This window comes from Microcebus murinus, chromosome 23, assembly GCF_040939455.1.
Source record: "Microcebus murinus isolate Inina chromosome 23, M.murinus_Inina_mat1.0, whole genome shotgun sequence".
Taxonomy (NCBI): domain Eukaryota; kingdom Metazoa; phylum Chordata; class Mammalia; order Primates; family Cheirogaleidae; genus Microcebus; species Microcebus murinus.
In genome coordinates this window covers 34,638,463-34,655,889 of record NC_134126.1, presented here as the reverse complement: position 1 = coordinate 34,655,889, position 17,427 = coordinate 34,638,463, and the positions used below count along the sequence as shown (strand labels likewise).

General features: G+C 40.8%; 1 protein-coding gene across 1 annotated transcript in view; it reads left to right on the top strand.

Moving 5' to 3' along the window:
• The first annotated feature begins 1,812 nt into the window (after positions 1 to 1,812).
• The window catches only part of CRB1 (crumbs cell polarity complex component 1), a 112,393-nt gene continuing 96,778 nt past the window's right edge, over positions 1,813 to 17,427 (top strand). Inside the window, exon 1 of the mRNA XM_075996990.1 lies at positions 1,813 to 1,972. Coding sequence (XP_075853105.1) covers positions 1,903 to 1,972 — 70 coding nt within the window. The 5' untranslated portion in view covers positions 1,813 to 1,902. The remainder of the gene's footprint in view (positions 1,973 to 17,427) is intronic.

Sequence of the window (17,427 nt, the reverse complement as noted above, 5' to 3'; positions counted from 1 at the left end):
GCCTCCCAGAGTGCTAGGATTACAGGCATGAGCCACCGCGCCGGCCAAGCCTATTCATTTTGAATGGTGTGTATACGGTGTTGAAGAAAGGTGAATGGTCTGAGAATGAGGTCTTATCTGCTGGCATGCTGAAGTGGTTAGGAGATTTGAGAAAGAGCATTATAAGATTTTTCTAGTTAGAATAAAACTAGTAGTGTGAGAGATATAATTTGGCAATATGGCTTGATCAGAGAAGACAAAAATTGTAGTAAGGAACAGGTGGGAAATCAGGACCTAAATTCTGGAAGATTAACTCAGATGAGGGAAGCGAGCTAATACTCTCACAGTATATACAGCGGACAAAAATTCATCAAGAGTAGAATTAGTAAAAGTATCTGGTGAATTTTAATGCTGGGGAACAGGTTGTATGATCTTCCCCTGTGTATGGGCTACTTTGAGTCTGAGTGATCCTGGGAATGTTTGTGGCTAAGACAGCAGGTTGTGATCAATGTCTACAAGCACCTTACACTCCTGTCTCTCTGGATAAACATGTCTCTTTTGCGGTATAGATTACCACCGTTGTTCTCAGTTTTTCATCCACTTTTCAATAAGATCAAATCTTTATAGTTACCAGATCTTTATAGTTACCAGAACTTGAACTAGGTTAATGCCTAAAGCCATTAATATACCTCACACTGGACCTAGCCATCCACAGTTTGCTCCTGCAATCTGAAATTATTTACTATAATTGTTAAATCACCCAAGTTAAATTATTTGCATAATAGGGAAACAAATCTTCAAAAGTAATAATTATCACGAATTCTGTAAAAAATAACTAATTTTAAATGGATAAACTCCACTTCAGCAAGTAAAATCCCTTGCGAGTAGGTCAGAGAATAACGTTAGTAAAAAATATTAAGCTAAGTATCAAAGTATAAGACCCCATTCAGATATATGGGCAGGAAAAAAGACTTCAAAATATGTGATACAGAGTTAAAAATATGACAGAGCTTTATGCAAAACCAGTTATATATATATAGTATTTTAAGTGTTTTAAGTGATCAGTTTTAACAGTGGGAAAAGACTGTGTACTAGTACTAACACCTATCAGAGAATAAGGCATGCTGATTTTAACTAACACATGTTTTCAAGAAGAGTACAATTTTAAGAGCTTGAACAGTTTAATCGGAGGGACTGTATCGTAGTATTTAAAATAAATATATTGTAAAAATAAGCAAGCATGTTTGTATTTATTAATTATGGTAAAACAAAACTTCAAGAAATCATAGAAGATGTAATATTAAGATCAGGGTATAAAATGAGCTATGAGTTTATGGACAAAAAACTACCCCTAAATCATTTCCAGAACTCTGTCCATTTTATGTGACAGGTTAATTTTTCTTCTCTCTTGGCTTCATTTACCAACCACAGACATATGAGCTGTGAAGGAAGAGTCGGGTTTATGAACAGAAAAATTTACTTGTCTGTGAACTGTGCTCTTAAGACGAAGGTCGATACACAGGAGTATAGGGCGTCCCTTCAGGGTTGCCAGATGGTGACAATTGTGAGCCAGGTCAGTTGTCAGAAATTAATTCCTCTGTTAGCAGCAATTGGAGACATCCACCTACTGGGAGCCCTTTTGGGGAGGCGCTGTTATTAGCAGAAGAAAACTAAAGGCTTGAGGTGGGGGATGAATCCAGTCCAGCCTGAAAAAACTCTGTCCCAGGTTTGAAGACTCACCCCATCCTCCTGTGTGAGTCAGATGCGGAGAGAAGCTCTAAGCCTGGGTTTTCCGTGTGATCTGGGCAGAGATGGCACCTGCGGGTTCTGGGGCTCCGGCTCCTTCCTGAGACACTCGGGGCTCGGAGCCAGCCTGGACCAGACCACCTGCGGCACGCCAGCGGATGCTGTCCACGTAAGACCATGGCGCTTAGGAAAATCAACTACCTTCTCATCTCCTGCCTCAGTTGCTCCGTGCTCATCTCCATAAAAAGTAAGTCTTTCCCATTTATCGAGCTTTTGGGACTTCTTCCTGGCTTATTTCTCGCTTATTATATTATTATATTTCTTGCAAATAGTTCATACTGTGGCACGCTCTCCAAAACACTAAATACTAAGAAAAAAAAAGTTTTTTTTATTTATTGATTTATGTGTTGGGTGTGAGCGAGCATCCTGTGTTGAAGAAATCAGCAATACCAGTCAATGGGAACAGTCGGTTTTGTGATTCTGTGATTTCTAGTAGGTATTTAGGTCCAGAAAATGTTGTTTTCCTTGACCTTTCAAAGTGGTGGGGGAACAGGAGAGCAAAATAGTCGCCTAGAAAAGAAGATATCTTGTTGTGTTTGCACTTTTACAACATAGATCTGGAATTTTATAATTGCTATCCTTTATCTGTAAGTTCTGTTGCCTTTTATTCCCACATACTTACCTCCGCTTTTCAAGAGCACCATATTGCAACATTTGCTCTCATGATCAGGGGGGTAGTCACAGTGCTTTCCAAAGAATAACGAATGGTTCAAAGTATTTCTTTCACCAGAGAAATGGGCTATTCTGTGTGCTTCGGTTTTACAAATGAAGATCCTATTTTCCATAAACTTCCCCAGATAGAAACAAGGGCAGTGTTTCCGGGGCAATCTTGCCAGTTCTGCGGCAGCGTGGAAAATCAGAGGAGACCAAGTGGCCCCAGCTGTGTGTTTATGGAGACTGGCAGCCACCGAACACGCTCGAAGCGAAGACAGGGAGAGCGCGTGCTTGTCCAAGGGGCCGTGTGTGATTTGCGTCCGTTGAATCTGAATATCAATAAGGCAGAGCACAGAGCAGCCGCGGCTGCACGAGACCACTTGGCGTCAGTGCGCAGCGTGGTGCGATCTGGGTCACCTGTGGCTGCCCCAGCGAGCGTGTTACCTGCGCAGTTCACAGCCGAGCACGTCTCGGAGATTGGGCGCAGCTGCAGGTAGATGCTGTGGCCAGGTAGCTGAACGCAAGTACAGAGAAGTCGAACTTTAAACAAATGAATCGTAAGACACCTGATTGCAACACTCATGTGTGTGCGCGCGCACACACACACAGAGATGATTTTTTGAGTGCTATATTTGTTAAAGAGTCCTTATTGAAACAGTCATTCCCCCTCTTTGAAACTTAAAGTGTGCCCCACTCGATGGAAAGCAGGGGAAGAGAAGTGCTGTGTTGAGATGTGCATGTGGGGAGAAGAAAGGGAAAAGAGGGAAGACTAGAAAGTGGAAAGGGAAGTGAGTTTATGGTTCATTTTGTAGCAAAGATTTGTCATTTCGATGCAACATGTTTGCAGCAGGCTGCTTTAAAGGAAATGGACATGTAACCTCTAAAGCATGCATCTCTTTTTGTTAGGGATATAACAACTATGAACTGGTAATTATATACACATCATTTGTGTTCTCTATCTTTGAGTGGGGGATTTTATTGATACAGTCTATCAATTTATTGATATTTATTTATGCATTCGTGTGCTTTGTAATTGTTTGATTTCTTCCCCAGCATAATATTTTTTATTAGTTTAAAAAAGAAACTTTGAAGCTTCATTTTCTTCAATTTTAAAGCAGACAGACATTTTTTCTCTGTCAATGTATTTGCTGGCACGGTGTGACAATATTGTCTTTTTAGTAAAAACACACGGTTTAGACTTTTTTTTTTTTGCCTGATCTTAAAACTCTCAGCAATCTTGCGTCAGCCTTCATTTCCAACTCTTAGCACATAATACTCTTGATATAAATCCTATGTTCCAGCCAAAGGAATAAAACAGTATCTAATAGTAAAAATGGCTAATGTTGTATTAAGCATTTGATATATGCTATATTCAATTTAATTCTTGCAATAATCCTATCAGACAGATACTATTATAATCACCCACCTTTTACAAAAGAGGAAATCAAGACCATCACTATACCGGTATATCTCGAACTTCATTTGCATCAGAGAGCTGGCATGTTTGTTTAAGCAGCAGCCTCTCAAGTCTAGCCTCAGATATTTAGTGTATCTGGAGAGGATCTTAGGAACTTACAGTGTAACAAGCTCTCTGTTTAAAACTACAGGCATGCGCCACCATGCCCGGCTAATTTTTTCTATATGTATTAGTTAGCCAATTAATTTCTTTCTATTTATAGTAGAGACAGGGTCTCGCTCTTGCTCAGGCTGGTTTTGAACTCCTGACCTCGAGCAATCCACCTGCCTCTGCCTCCCAGACTGCTAGGATGACAGGCGTGAGCCACCTCGGCCGGCCCAGCTCTTTTTTTCTTGACACTGACTAATATTCCATTGCATGGATGTACTACAGTGTGTGTGTCATTCACCTGTTGAAGGACACATTCTTGGCTGCCTCCACTTTGGAGTTATTACATTAGTCTCCTAGGGCTGCTAGAACACAGTACTACAAACTGGGTGGCTTCAAACAACAAAGTTTATTCTCTCATGGTTCTGGAGGCCCGTTGTCTGAAACCAAAAGGTGAAAGGGCCTTGTTGTCTCTGAGACTCTACTTGGACTCCTTCCTTGCCTTTTCCCAGCCTCTGGTGGAGGCCTTCAGTCCCTTGGCTTGCACTCTCTCACTCCAGTCTCTGCCCCTGCCATCACGTGTGTTCTCACTCATCTGTCTGTCTCTCACCTACTCTTCTGGTAAGGACATCCGTGATATTGAAGCAGGGTTCACCCTAATGACCTCACCTTCACTCGATCGCATCTGCAAAGACCCTATTCGCAAATAAGGTCCCGTTCTCCAGTACTGAGCGTTAGGACTTTGACACATCTTCGGGGTACAATTCAACCTGTAAAATCTATTATGAACAGAACTCTGATATATACTAAAATGACTTGGCCGGGCGCGGTGGATCACGCCTGTCACCCTAGCACTCTAGGAGGCAGCGGCCGGAAGATCGCTCAAGGTCAGGAGTTCAAAACCAGCTCTGAGCAAGAGCGAGACCCCGTCTCTACTAAAAGTAGAAAGAAATTAATTGGCCAACTAAAAATTATATGGAGAGAAAATTAGCCGGGCATGATGGCATGTACCTGTAGTCCCAGCTACTCCGGAAGAGGCTGAGGCAGGAGACTCACTTGAGCCCAGGTGTTTGAGGTTGCTGTGAGCTAGGCTGACGCCACGGCACTGTAGCCCAGGCAACAGAGTGAGACTCTGTCTCAAAAAAAAAAAATAAAATAAAAAAATAAGAAGTATACTAAAACTACTTGTTTAATACCACTTTTATTGGGCAAAATTAACCTTGTATGCAAATTGGATTATAATGGTATTTTTAAAAGCATAGCCAGGGCTCAACAAATAGATGAGTCACATCACGAGATGTGCTATGAGTGTCCATGCATTAACATGTGACATAAGAAAGATTATACTGAACAATGTGCCCATGTTTTTCTCTTATTTTTCTCCCTTCTTTACACTGTCCTCACTCTCCACATGCTCGATTCGAATTAAGTGCTCAGAAATTTTTTTTTACCTAAATTTGCCATATGAAATTAATTTAGAATCTGATTAATATACAGGGTGGCAGTAGAAATGGAATAAATGTGTTTTCATATTTTCTTAGGACAAATAGCTCTCTTTCTTATATGAATGTCCAATTCTTTAACCTACTTTTTTTTTCCCCATAAACTACATTCATTTACTTGGGTTACCAAAAGATTATGATGTCTTTCATTAGTGATCCAAAACACTGATTATAAGTGTCTTTGTTGTGCATGTATTGATTGCTGTGTTTATTACTATAATGCCATCCTTTACTTTCCTTTTATGTTTCTGCCACACAGTAAAATTTGAGGAAGGAGCAGAAAGTTTATTGGTTTTAGAGGGAAATGGAGTAAGGCTAGTTATCCCCAGTCCAAGATAGGATAATTAATAAATATTAAAAGTTTAACATTTATTCACTCATTTCTTCATTTACTCATTTATACAACAAATACTGTGTTTCCTGGAAAATAAGACAGGGTCTTATATTTATTCATCCTCAAGAAGACACCCTCGGGCTTATTTTCAGGGGATGTGTTATTTTTTTAAAATATGGTACAGCAATCTACATTTATTCAAATATAGTTAAGTCGTCTTCTTCTGGAACATCATCATAACTCTCCAAACCCCGAATTCCATCCTGAATGTCTTGTGACTCTATTTTCTTTAGAACCACTGGCCCCAATCTCTCCTGTCGAGCACTAGAGCTCTCACGGGCAGGTGAGAAGGGCTGCTCGTCTCTTTCCCGCTCCGCGACGACACGCATGGGTTGTGCAGATGCGCTGCGCAGCCACACCCTCGCTAGGTCTTATTTTCGGGGTAGGGCTTCTATTGCGCAAATGCTTAGAAATCCTTCTAGGGCTTATTTTATGGGTAGGTCTTATTTTGGGGAAACACAGTATTTATTGAGGGCCATAAGTCTACGTGTCTGACGCTGTTCCAGGCTCTGACAATGCAGTAGTGTGGCGGTCCCCAACCTTTTGGGCACCAGGAACAGGTTTCATGGAAAACGATTTTTCCCCAGACGGGGGTAGGAGCTCTGCTGCCGGGTCCCTAAGGAGCCACAGATGGGTGTCTGGTCTGCTGCTGGGGGTTGGGTATGACTATTCTAGTCATAGATTTCGGCAAACACCATAAATTAGAGTTTGAGAGTGGTGGGATTTTAGAAACAAAGTTAGTCCTAGATAATCACATATCTATGACACCTTTGAGACTTCTCCAAATTCAAAATGTTTACAATTTCAACTCTTATCTTATTCCACTCTTAGGACTAAAATCTGCCAAGGCAGAAATTGCTGATACATAACCTAGATAAACCGTGTTCTGTAGTCTTGTTGGTTCTCCACGTAACTGTCCCAATAATTCCCAGATGGATGATTCTTTTCTCTCCATTCCAAATTCTCTGGACCTTTGAGACATGTGTATTGTAGGAGAATTGGTGCGAGCAGGGTGCTAATGAGGCTGAGTTTATGGTTCGGCCTCAACACAATTCAGTTTGCTTTGCACAGAGACCAGCTCTGTGCTGCACGTAATCGTGTCTAGTAGGATGGTCTCAAACTTGTAGTTTTAAACACGAGGAGAGAAAACGGAAAATTAGCTCGTAGCACATCAGTGTCACCATTGAAGAAGCCAGCTGTGGGTTTGCAGCAATAACTTTTTTACACACGGGTAATGGGTAATGTGTTATGACAATTTAATTTCTATCTGTAATTTTAGCTGTCCATTACCCTTTCTTTTAATACAGTCGAAGAATAAATATTTATATCCAGCATCAATTTTTAAATAAGTAGGGTCAGCAAACCCAGATTCCAGGTCTGGCCCACAGTTATTTGTGTGTCCAATAAATGCATCATTGAAACTCTCTAGGTCTATAATTTCTCACTTGTGAAATAAAGAAGTTAGATGATATAAAAATTACCAAGTTTCCACCAGGGTCTACATTTTATGATTTCACGATTATTCTTAAGCGATCCAATCATAGACATTGATAAGCGAAGAGTGTTCTCAGTGACCTCACTGGGTCCAAGCCAGCTCTCACCAGGTCATACTGCAACTGCAAACAAGCCCAGCATCGTAGCGTTATTGATAAAACAGCAAGGCTTATAGCTTGCCCGCACTGTAGATTGAGTGCCGGTTGGCTACGGCTCTATCTCATTTGTCCTTTTCATTGCTAGCGATGGATGTTTGTGCCACCCTGCAACGATGCATGTGTTGGGACCCCAATCCCCAGTGTGATGATGCCAGGAGGTGGGGCCTTTGGTGGGCGATGGGGTCATAAGGGCTTTGCCCTCGTAAGTGGGGTTGGTGCCTTTCTAAAAGGGACCTTCAAGAAATCCGTGTGAGGCCCCAGGGAGAGGACGGTACCTGTCTATCAACCAGGACGTGGCCCTCGTCAGACACCGGATCTTCTGGGACTTTGATCTAGGACTTTCCAGCCTCCAGAGCTGTAAAAAATAAATCTCTCTTATTCACAAGCCGCTCAGTCCATGGTGTCTGTCATGGCAACCCAGACAGACTTTCAGACATTCATTTTGGGACAAGGCTGAAGGGATGATACCTTTTTAAAGGACGCTGTTTTCGTGGCTGGGAGAAGAGTGATGGAGAACTGGGCAATGGCTCTCAAAGCTTGAGCTCAGCTGTGACCGGGTCACCGTGGGTCACATTTCATTGACCAAAGCAGGTCACGTGGCTAGGCCGGATGTCATTGGTCCAGGGAAATATATTGGCGGAAAATAATCAGGAAAAATAGTGTGCTATACTCCATCTTTCCCCTTGTTTCTAACTTCCAGGGGGCAATTTATTTCAATAACCATTAAAGGTAAATATTAGAAATTTAAGACATTGACAATTTTTACTTCAGCAACTATTTATTAAGAGGTTAATGTGAGCAAAGAGCACGGTTCTCCAGGCATGTACTTGCTAGTCAGGTGGACACGTGTGTAAAGGCTGTTCGCACATTGTTTCCTAAGGGAATAACCATACTTTAAAAGTATTGTCGGAAGTCTGTGCATTGATCTGAGTATTCTTTTCAAACACAGATGGAGGTAGAAATTTTATTCTGAAAAAGCAAACCAGTCGGGCAATATGGAGAAATATTTTCCAAAAAGACATACGATCAAGCTTGCTTTGAAATCGTTAGCCCTGATAATATTTGTCATGCTTTGAGGTTATATTTGGGAAATAGTGTATCCGGTTTGTAGATCAGAAATTCCTGTTTCTCTCCACTCTTATTTCGTGTATCATATACTACCTGTATCAGAGGCTGGGTCAGGAAAGAAAAGAGAAATTAAGTGTGAAGTTTTACATTTTAGGTATCAATGCCTGAAAATTGCATTAAACACGCTATTTACAAGGAGCTGTTTTATGGACTAAGATCCTCAAGAGAAGACTCTTCAATCTGCCCTTTATAGTACTGGTGCTATTTCTATACTTTCTCCTAAAGTTAGTAATCATTAAATAATTGAAAAATTAATTTCTCTATTTATAAACTTAAAAATTATGGAAATAGATAGAAATTTTCTCCTCTTCAGTAACCTCATTATATCTAATTTCTTTTGTTTTCCGGCTTTGTTTTTACAATTCTTCTGTGGAGCACTTAAAACAGGGAATGTGTGTGCTTTTTAGTTCTTTCTGTTCAGCAGACTAGTTGTAAAAATGGCCTTAGGTTCAGAATAGCTGTGGAGCTAAGGCTAAGCTTGCATAAACTTAGTTTTTCCCCAGGCTTGGAGGAGTGAGAAGAGATGCAACTGCGTCCATCCTGAGGGACTCAAAGTCAACCCCCTACTTTTGTATTCTCATATTCCTTGTTTTGGGAGACAATATATCTCCATTTTTTTTTAATTAGAGGAGTCTCTGCTTCATGCTTTCCTTGCCTGTCAGATACAACTAACTTCATTATCCATTTTCTCTGTGTCAGACATTAAGCTGAGTGTTTTTACACAGTTTGTCTCATCTAATTCAAAGCTTGTGATGAAGATGCTATTATTTCAATTTTGCAGAGAAATCCAAGCCTTAGAGTGCAAGTAAAGCCACTAAGTACTTGATTCAGACAGCTAAAGTTTTTAATTTTAATGAGAGTAGTTTTTACACAGCCATATCACACAGCCAGGATTTGGAAATACCAATTTCATTATTCATAAGACCTTCTAACCTTGGTAAATTGGACAATTTAAGGCTTTTGGTCACCATGAATTAAATAGCCTTTTAGATAGATACAGCATGAGAATTCTGCATCCCGAGTTTTGGCTTTATGAAGGGAAACATTAATGTAAATATAATTGGCAACTGTAAATCAGAGAACATAATCAAGGGCGAGAGATGCGGAGAATAGATCATCAATCAAGCTTGTAAATACTTTCCACCTGTGAATAATGATCTATTGCTCAAACCATAAGAAATAAGAGTATTACAGATTATTTATCATGTATTCATCACCAGCTGCATGTGCTACAAGTATGATTTCAAATATCAACACACTGTATACCCTCAAAGGGAATTTGTTGTGTGACTGATAGAATTTCAGAGACCCATGAGCGTTGGGTATGAACTGGCTTTTAAAAATCCAGATATCATACCAAACACGTATGCTAGCAAGCACATTTCTCTAAGGCAGTTTTTTACTCTAATAGGTAGTCATGCACACTGGAATGTCTTAGATTACAGATTGTCACAAAGATATATTTCATTAATTCTTAAGGTCAGCTGTTGTCACTGCCACCAATATAAATTTATTTTTTAGGTGAAGGGAAGTTTTTATTACGTTCTTTTCCTGAAAGATATTTCATTGTTCATCGTTCAAAGCTAGTGAGTTCATATTTATGAAGAATTAAATATGTCTTATTTAACTCAATATGCTTCTCATATGTAATATGTTAATATGCAATCATTATTTTGTGAAGTACATCAGTGAGGTTGTGTTTATAGCAATGGGTTACAACATCGAATGGGTAAAGCAAACAGATGGGGATTCATTGAAGTGATGGGTCTCGGGTTCCAACTCCAGGTGTTGTCATTTAAGTATTCCTCGATGGGACCCAGGGATCAGTTTCTAAAAAACCAAGTCTCGTGTAATCCTCATGCACGTCATTGACAGGCAAGACTTAAAGAAGCTGATCCTCAGGTTAGCAAAGTGGGAGGTGGTGGATCATCGGTTCTCAAAGTGTTGGGAAGACTGATGCGGGGGAGGAAGGGGGAAAGGAGGGGAGCAACGGGTAAGAAAAAGGTGAGAAGCGACCAAGGGCGTAGTGCGTTTGAGATCTGTCCATAACATAATGGATAGTGGGACGTGACATAAGATGAGGGGTGTGGGCAGCATCCACATTAAAAAATGCTTTAAGTGCTCTAGTAAGGTATCTTATACTAGAGTTATCTCATGGTCAGAGTTTTCCAAATGTTTGCACATCACGCCCCATAGAGAGAGGATAACGCATGCACATACACCTGTTCCTGTAGCCAGGACTGGTGGCAACCAGAGGTGACCGCCTGGTGTGGGCCCTGCAGCTCTGGCACCTGTTAACCCACCCTCCGCACTCAGGTTGGTAAGTGCCGCTGAGAAGGACGGAAGGCCGCTGAAGGGCGTGAGGTAGGGACCCGGAGATGCTCAGACCTGGCCACATGAGGACGGATTCAGGAGGGGCAAGGCTGTGGGTGGAGAGACTGGCGTCGACAGTGCCGCCACGGTAAGGATGCAGCAGGAGTGGGCTCGGAGTATTTAGGGGGGAAATTAGTGTTTGATGGGACATGGTGAGGGAGAGGGAGTATAGTAAAGAACTATTTCCAGGCTCCTCATCTTAAATAACGGTATGATGTAATCCAAAATAGTAAATGCAGGGAAGAATGTCGAATGAGTCCTTTATTTTTTATTTTTATTTATTTATTTATTATTTTTTGAGACAGAGTCTCACTCTGTTGCCCAGGCTAGAGTGAGTGCCGTGGCGTCAGCCTAGCTCACAGCAACCTCAAACTCCTGGGCTCAAGCGATCCTCCCGCCTCAGCCTCCCGAGTAGCTGGGACTACAGGCATGCCGCCACCATGCCCGACTAATTTTTTATATATATATATATATATATATATATATATATATATATATATATATATATTAGTTGGCCAATTAATTTCTTTCTATTTTTTATAGTAGAGACGGGGATCTTGCTCTTGCTCAGGCTGGTTTTGAACTCCTGACCTCGAGCAATCCGCTCACCTCGGCCTCCCAGAGTGCTACGATTACAGGCGTGAGCCGCCGCGCCCCAGCCTCGAATGAGTCCTTTAATGTAAACCTGTTTATTTTGAAATATCAGTGGGACATTCAGGTGAAGCTATCTAGCAGGCAGTTGGAGGTGCCCTTCTGAAGTTCAAAGGAGAAACCCAATCAGAAGATAAAGAGTTGGGTCCTTACTCACTAATTCAGTAACATCCTATGGATTACTTCTTAGAATAGGGTGAGGGAACACACACACAAAAAAATCTAGAAAGAAGTTCTATGAAATAATTTTAACCTATGGATCAGAGGCTGGAATATGAATGTTTTTGCCCACTGGCCCAGTCACTCTCCGGGGAGAAATAGTTGAAAATGAGGGTAAAAAATAACATGTAAAGGTAGCCATAACATTATGTATAGTAGTGAAAAATTAGAAGTAACCTTAATATTATCAACCACGTTTGCACAAAGAAAATGTGTGAGACAGAAATTGGGTAGCTGTATGTTCCATTATCTAGAGTTACATTCAAAGAAATAAACACAAGCCAGTAATCGAAAGTAAATCAAAGCAATTTAAATATTTCCTGTGGTCTCTTTAAACACACACACACACACAACACAGAATATAATGCACAGGAAAGCTTGCAAAATACGCGCTCTCCATTTTTATGTTCTCAGTACCTCTCATCACCTCCTGAAGTCCAGTCTCTTGGCCTCTCCACAGATCCTCTCAAAGTCCTTATAGATTCTCCCTTTTCCCCCCTCTTAGAAATGAATGTTTACTCTTTCTTATATAAGTCTCCTGTCCTAGATTCCCAAATTCCATTTCCTTCTTTCCAATTATCTTGATTCTGCATCACAATAGCCCGGAACAAAGCTGGCAAGGACAACATTTTTATATAGGTTAGGGGAGGTGCAGGGCAGATGAGCAAACAAAGCAAATGTGTTCTAGTGGGCAAGTAACGAGGAAAGAATGTCAACACTTACTCAAGTTTATTTCTGTCCCTCCCAAAAATGAAGTGAAAAAAACCACACTAGGGTGTCCAATTGTATGTAATAATACAGTATGCAATTTGTGGTGTAAAAAAAAATATGTATAGACAGCAAAAGAAAAATTCTAGAGGAAAATATCCTAGAAATTTTTAATGGGTTTACTGTTGGTTTTAGTTTACTTTTTTTTTTTATTTCAGCATATTGTGGGGATACAAACGTTTAGGTTACATATATTGCCTTTGCCCCACCCGAGTCAGAGCTTCAAGTGTGTCCATCCCCCAGATGATATACATCACACCCGTTATGTGTGTATATACCCATCCCCTCCACCCCCCTCCATCTGCCCAATACCCGATGAATGTTATTCCTATATGTGCACATAAGGGTTGATCAGTTAACTCCAATTTGCTGGTGAGTACATGTGGTGATTGTTTTTCCATTCTTGGGATACTTCACTTAGTAGAATGAGTTCCAGCTCTATCCAGGAAAATACAAGAGGTGCTAGTTCACCAGTATTTTTCGTGGCTGAGTAGAACTCCATGGTATACATGTACATTTTATTAATCTACTCGTGCATTGATGGACACTTGGGTTTTTTCCACATCTTTGCAATTGTGAATTGGGCTGCTATAAACATTTGAGTGCAGATGTCTGTTTTATAGAATGTTTTATTTTTTCCCCTTTGGGTAGATGCCCAGTAATGGGATTGCTGGATCAAATGATAGTTCAACTTTTAGCTCTTTTAGGTATATCCTAGAAATTTGATAGCAATTATCACTGGGCATTGGGACTGCATAGGATTGCCATGGTTTTCTTTAATCTTGCTATCGGTTCTACATTTTCTATAAGTAGGAAAAATAACTTTAACAAAAACATAAAGCAATATCATTTATATTATAATAAATTTTATTTTAAAATAATTTAGATATTCAGACAATACATTTTAAGTCACAGAGCTGGTAACCAAAGTAGCTATATATAGGCAAACATTTTAAGCAAATATTTATTGTTTTTAGATACTGAAAACTTATATTAGAAAAATACCAGTTTCAACGGTGATATAGCACATCTTATATCCTCCTGCCTCAGCCTCCCAAGTAGCTGGGACTACAGGCACGCACCACCATGCCCGGCTAATTTTTTTTTATATATATATATTAGTTAGCCAATTAAATTTCTTTCTGTTTATAGTAGAGACGGGGGTCTCACTCTTGCTTAGGCTGGTTTCGAACTCCTGACCTCGAGCAATCAGCCTGCCTCGGCCTCCCAGAGAGCTAGGATTACAGGCGTGAGCCACCGCGCCCGGCCCATAAATCTTGATTTTCAACAATTACCAGTTGATTTCATTTTGGTTATTTTCCAAATTTGAGAAGGATCGATCTCTCTCTGTCTCTCTTTTTAATCTCACTCTCTTTTAAATTTCCCTGGCCGTGTGTGTCCCACGGTCTCTCACCCAGCGCCGTGAGGCCATCACGTTCGCTCTGACGCAGGTTTTACTTGAGACAGTGTAGACCTGTCCCCCGCCCACTGTGGCTCAGTGGGATTCCAGCTTCTCAGCGCATTCGTGGTCTTTGCAGGAGGGAAAAGCTGGGGTTTGATGCTCCAGAACTGGGCAGAGCTTAAAAAAAAAAAAAAAAAAAAAGATATTTTTCTTTTCCATTTGTGGCATCAGACCTGTAGCTTGTTTCCAGATAACAGGGAGAAGGCTTCCTTTAAAGGGCAAAGTCCTTTCCCCACAGCAAGAACAACGACTTCATTTATTAAGGACCGAATGCTCGGAATCGTGTATCCGTAGTCCCTGAGTCTTATAAACCTTATAAAACAAGTTACCTGTTATCTATTTGCAAAAGATACAATTGTTCTTATAGAAAGTAAGTGATTGGACCCATTTAACAAAGTAAGTAAAAGCTACCGTGTTTCCCCAAAAGTAAGACAGGGTCTTATATTTATTTTTCCTCAAGAAGACACCCTAGGGCTTATTTTCAGGGGATGTGTTATTTTTTTTAAGTACAGTACAACAATCTACATTTATTCAAACGTAGTTAAGTCGTCTTCTTCTGGAACATCATCATCACTCTCCAAACCCCGAATTCCATCCTGAATTTCTTGCGACTCTATTTCCTTTAGAACCACTGGCCCCGATCTCTTATGTCGAGCCATAGAGCTCTCACGGGGCAGATGGGAAGGGCTGCTCGTCTTCTTTCCCGCTCCGCGACGACACGCATGGGTTGTGCAGATGCGCTGCGCAGCCACGCCCGTCACTAGGGCTTATTTTTGGGGTAGGGCTTCTATTGGGCCAATGCTTAGAAATCCTGCTGGGGCTTATTTTATGGGTAGGTCTTATTTTGGAGGAAACACGGTAGGGTTAAACTAAGCCCTCTTGTTATTCCCACTGAATAACCTCATAGTTCTTAACAAATACAGATCTTAGAAAACTAAATGTTTAATAATTATTGTTTGCAACTTCTCTGTAATAACGAAGTAACAGGTTTGCAGCTTTTCTGTCCAAAATATCCTAATTACTAATGGGCCTGCAGATTTTGAAGCACATTTTCACAGACTATAATAAAGTTTTCTTAGATTTAATTTGCAGTACTATTTTATGTCATTAATGCCTGAAGACAACTGGGTACCTTCGATGACCTCTAAATGCATCCTTCAGCTCTATGATTTTATGAAGAAATCACTGACATGGCTCTTATTTTTTTGTCTGTGCAATAAACCCTTCATGTTTTCCTGTCATGCATGGCAGGTGCACCATCTGCGCTTACACTCACTAAATTTACCAAATGCAGTCCAACTTCACAGCATTTATCTTGCAAGTTGCTGAAGATATCTATTCCCCATGTTCTGTCCCCAAGAGTGGCCAAAGCAAGTAACCCTTTGTAGCAAAGAAAATCTTCTGTTATGACCTGAATGAAGTCAGCACTGAGTCCGTAGTGTCAGTTGGTTCATCCAAAGCGATGGAATGATATGTATTTTCTATTTGAAGTATTGCATGAAGTTGTTCTCTTAAGTTGAAGGCTAATTCATGCTGCCAGTCAGTTATGGTTCTCCTTGAAAGAGGCAGTTGTTTTTACTTCCAAATGTTATCAGGGTCTAAGGTCCTACAACTTCCTACACTGAACTCTTTCACAATTTCTACATCACTGAATGGCTTCCCTTCCCCCCCCCCCCCCAGTATATGAGATACTTTATAAGTTGCATCAGTGGCATTATTTCCAGGTCTTATTGCTCCTTGAATGAATAGTCTTTGCTTCTGCTTTTCATCTTTTAATTTCTGCAATACAATGTTTCATGCCTCTCCCTCTAATTTAAAATATCTGTGGTCCTTATGAGTGTTATAATGCTGATGAGCATTGAATTTCTTTAATGTTGATACTGCAGTATCACGAAGCAAGCAAATCATCTTATCTTTAGCAGGAACAAGATAACATTACAGTTCTCAATCCTCATTGAAAAATATGTTTGCTTCCTCCTGCATTCTCTTGGTCTTCTTTGACGTGATGGGCTGTTAAGCAGACAGAATTAGAAAATACTGTCGAACTATGCAAATCTTCACAAATTCCGCTTCAAACAGAAACACAGTGCACCACTGTCAAAAGCTGATAAGAGACTGGCGTACCACCAAAAACGCTGTCCAGCAAGCCCGGTGCACTAGCGGTGCCAGTCAGGCGGGGGAAGTTAGAACTAAATCATGAGTGCAGCAGCTGTCAAGTTAGCCCTTATGGCTTACTAATGTTGTCACTGTGCCGGTCAGTCTGGGAGGATTATTTCATTGAAACGTATTTTACTCTTTGGTATTTTAAATGCATTCATTTTAAAAATAAAAGAAAAATATAAAATATATTAAGAGCTGACGCCACGGCACTCCAGCTCTGTCTCAAAAAAAAAAAGATTGGTTCATGGAGATATTCTTCAGGCTGTACAAGACTGCGACTCAGATTTTCTCCTAAGTGCAACATATGGCTGAGGATCTAATCTTGTTTCTAGCCTGAGACCTGACATGCCTGGGATGATCCTCACAGAGTGTTCTGTCTTCACCGGGACCCGAGCCGGGCTCACCGTGAACCACGGCTCCACGGGGCCGGGAGGGGCTCCTGTGGGCTCTGCCTGTGGTCTGAGGAGGTACGCCCCAACTCTTCTGAGACTTCTCCTTTTCAGATAGGACAGGACTTAACGCCTTCATTGATATATTTTATGGGCAGAAGAAAGCTGCAAAAGTACGAGCTCCAGACTGGAGATCTGAGCTCTGGAACTGTCCAAACTACAAAAGACAGAGTGTTTAATCACTCTCAGGCTGTTTTTCCATCTGGGGAATGGAGGCATAAATACTGTTCATGGCTGTAGTCACAAGAAACACTTTTCTCATAGGAGGGAAAGTCGGGGGCTTGACAAGGAGACTGCTGGGCTTGGATCCCCCCTCCTCTACCTTCCAGATGTTTGACTTTAGACAATTGCCTTCGCAAGCCTCAGCTTCTTCACCTATAAAATGGGAATAATGATGATACTTACACCATGCTTTTCCTTAATAAAACTTAATTGACATCATAATGGTCAGTTAGAACAGAGCCAAACTCTACCTGGAACATAGTCATAGTAAATTTTAATTTCTACTTATAGTATCCAATTAGATCGATGGATTTCTATCAAAAACTGCCTTGCCTTAGATCCTGAAGTCGGTGTTAGAAACCACATCAAATTAAAATTAGAGAAACCAAACACATCAGTGAAGATAAATATCCATTCACACCACTGAAGGGAAGTAAGAAGATA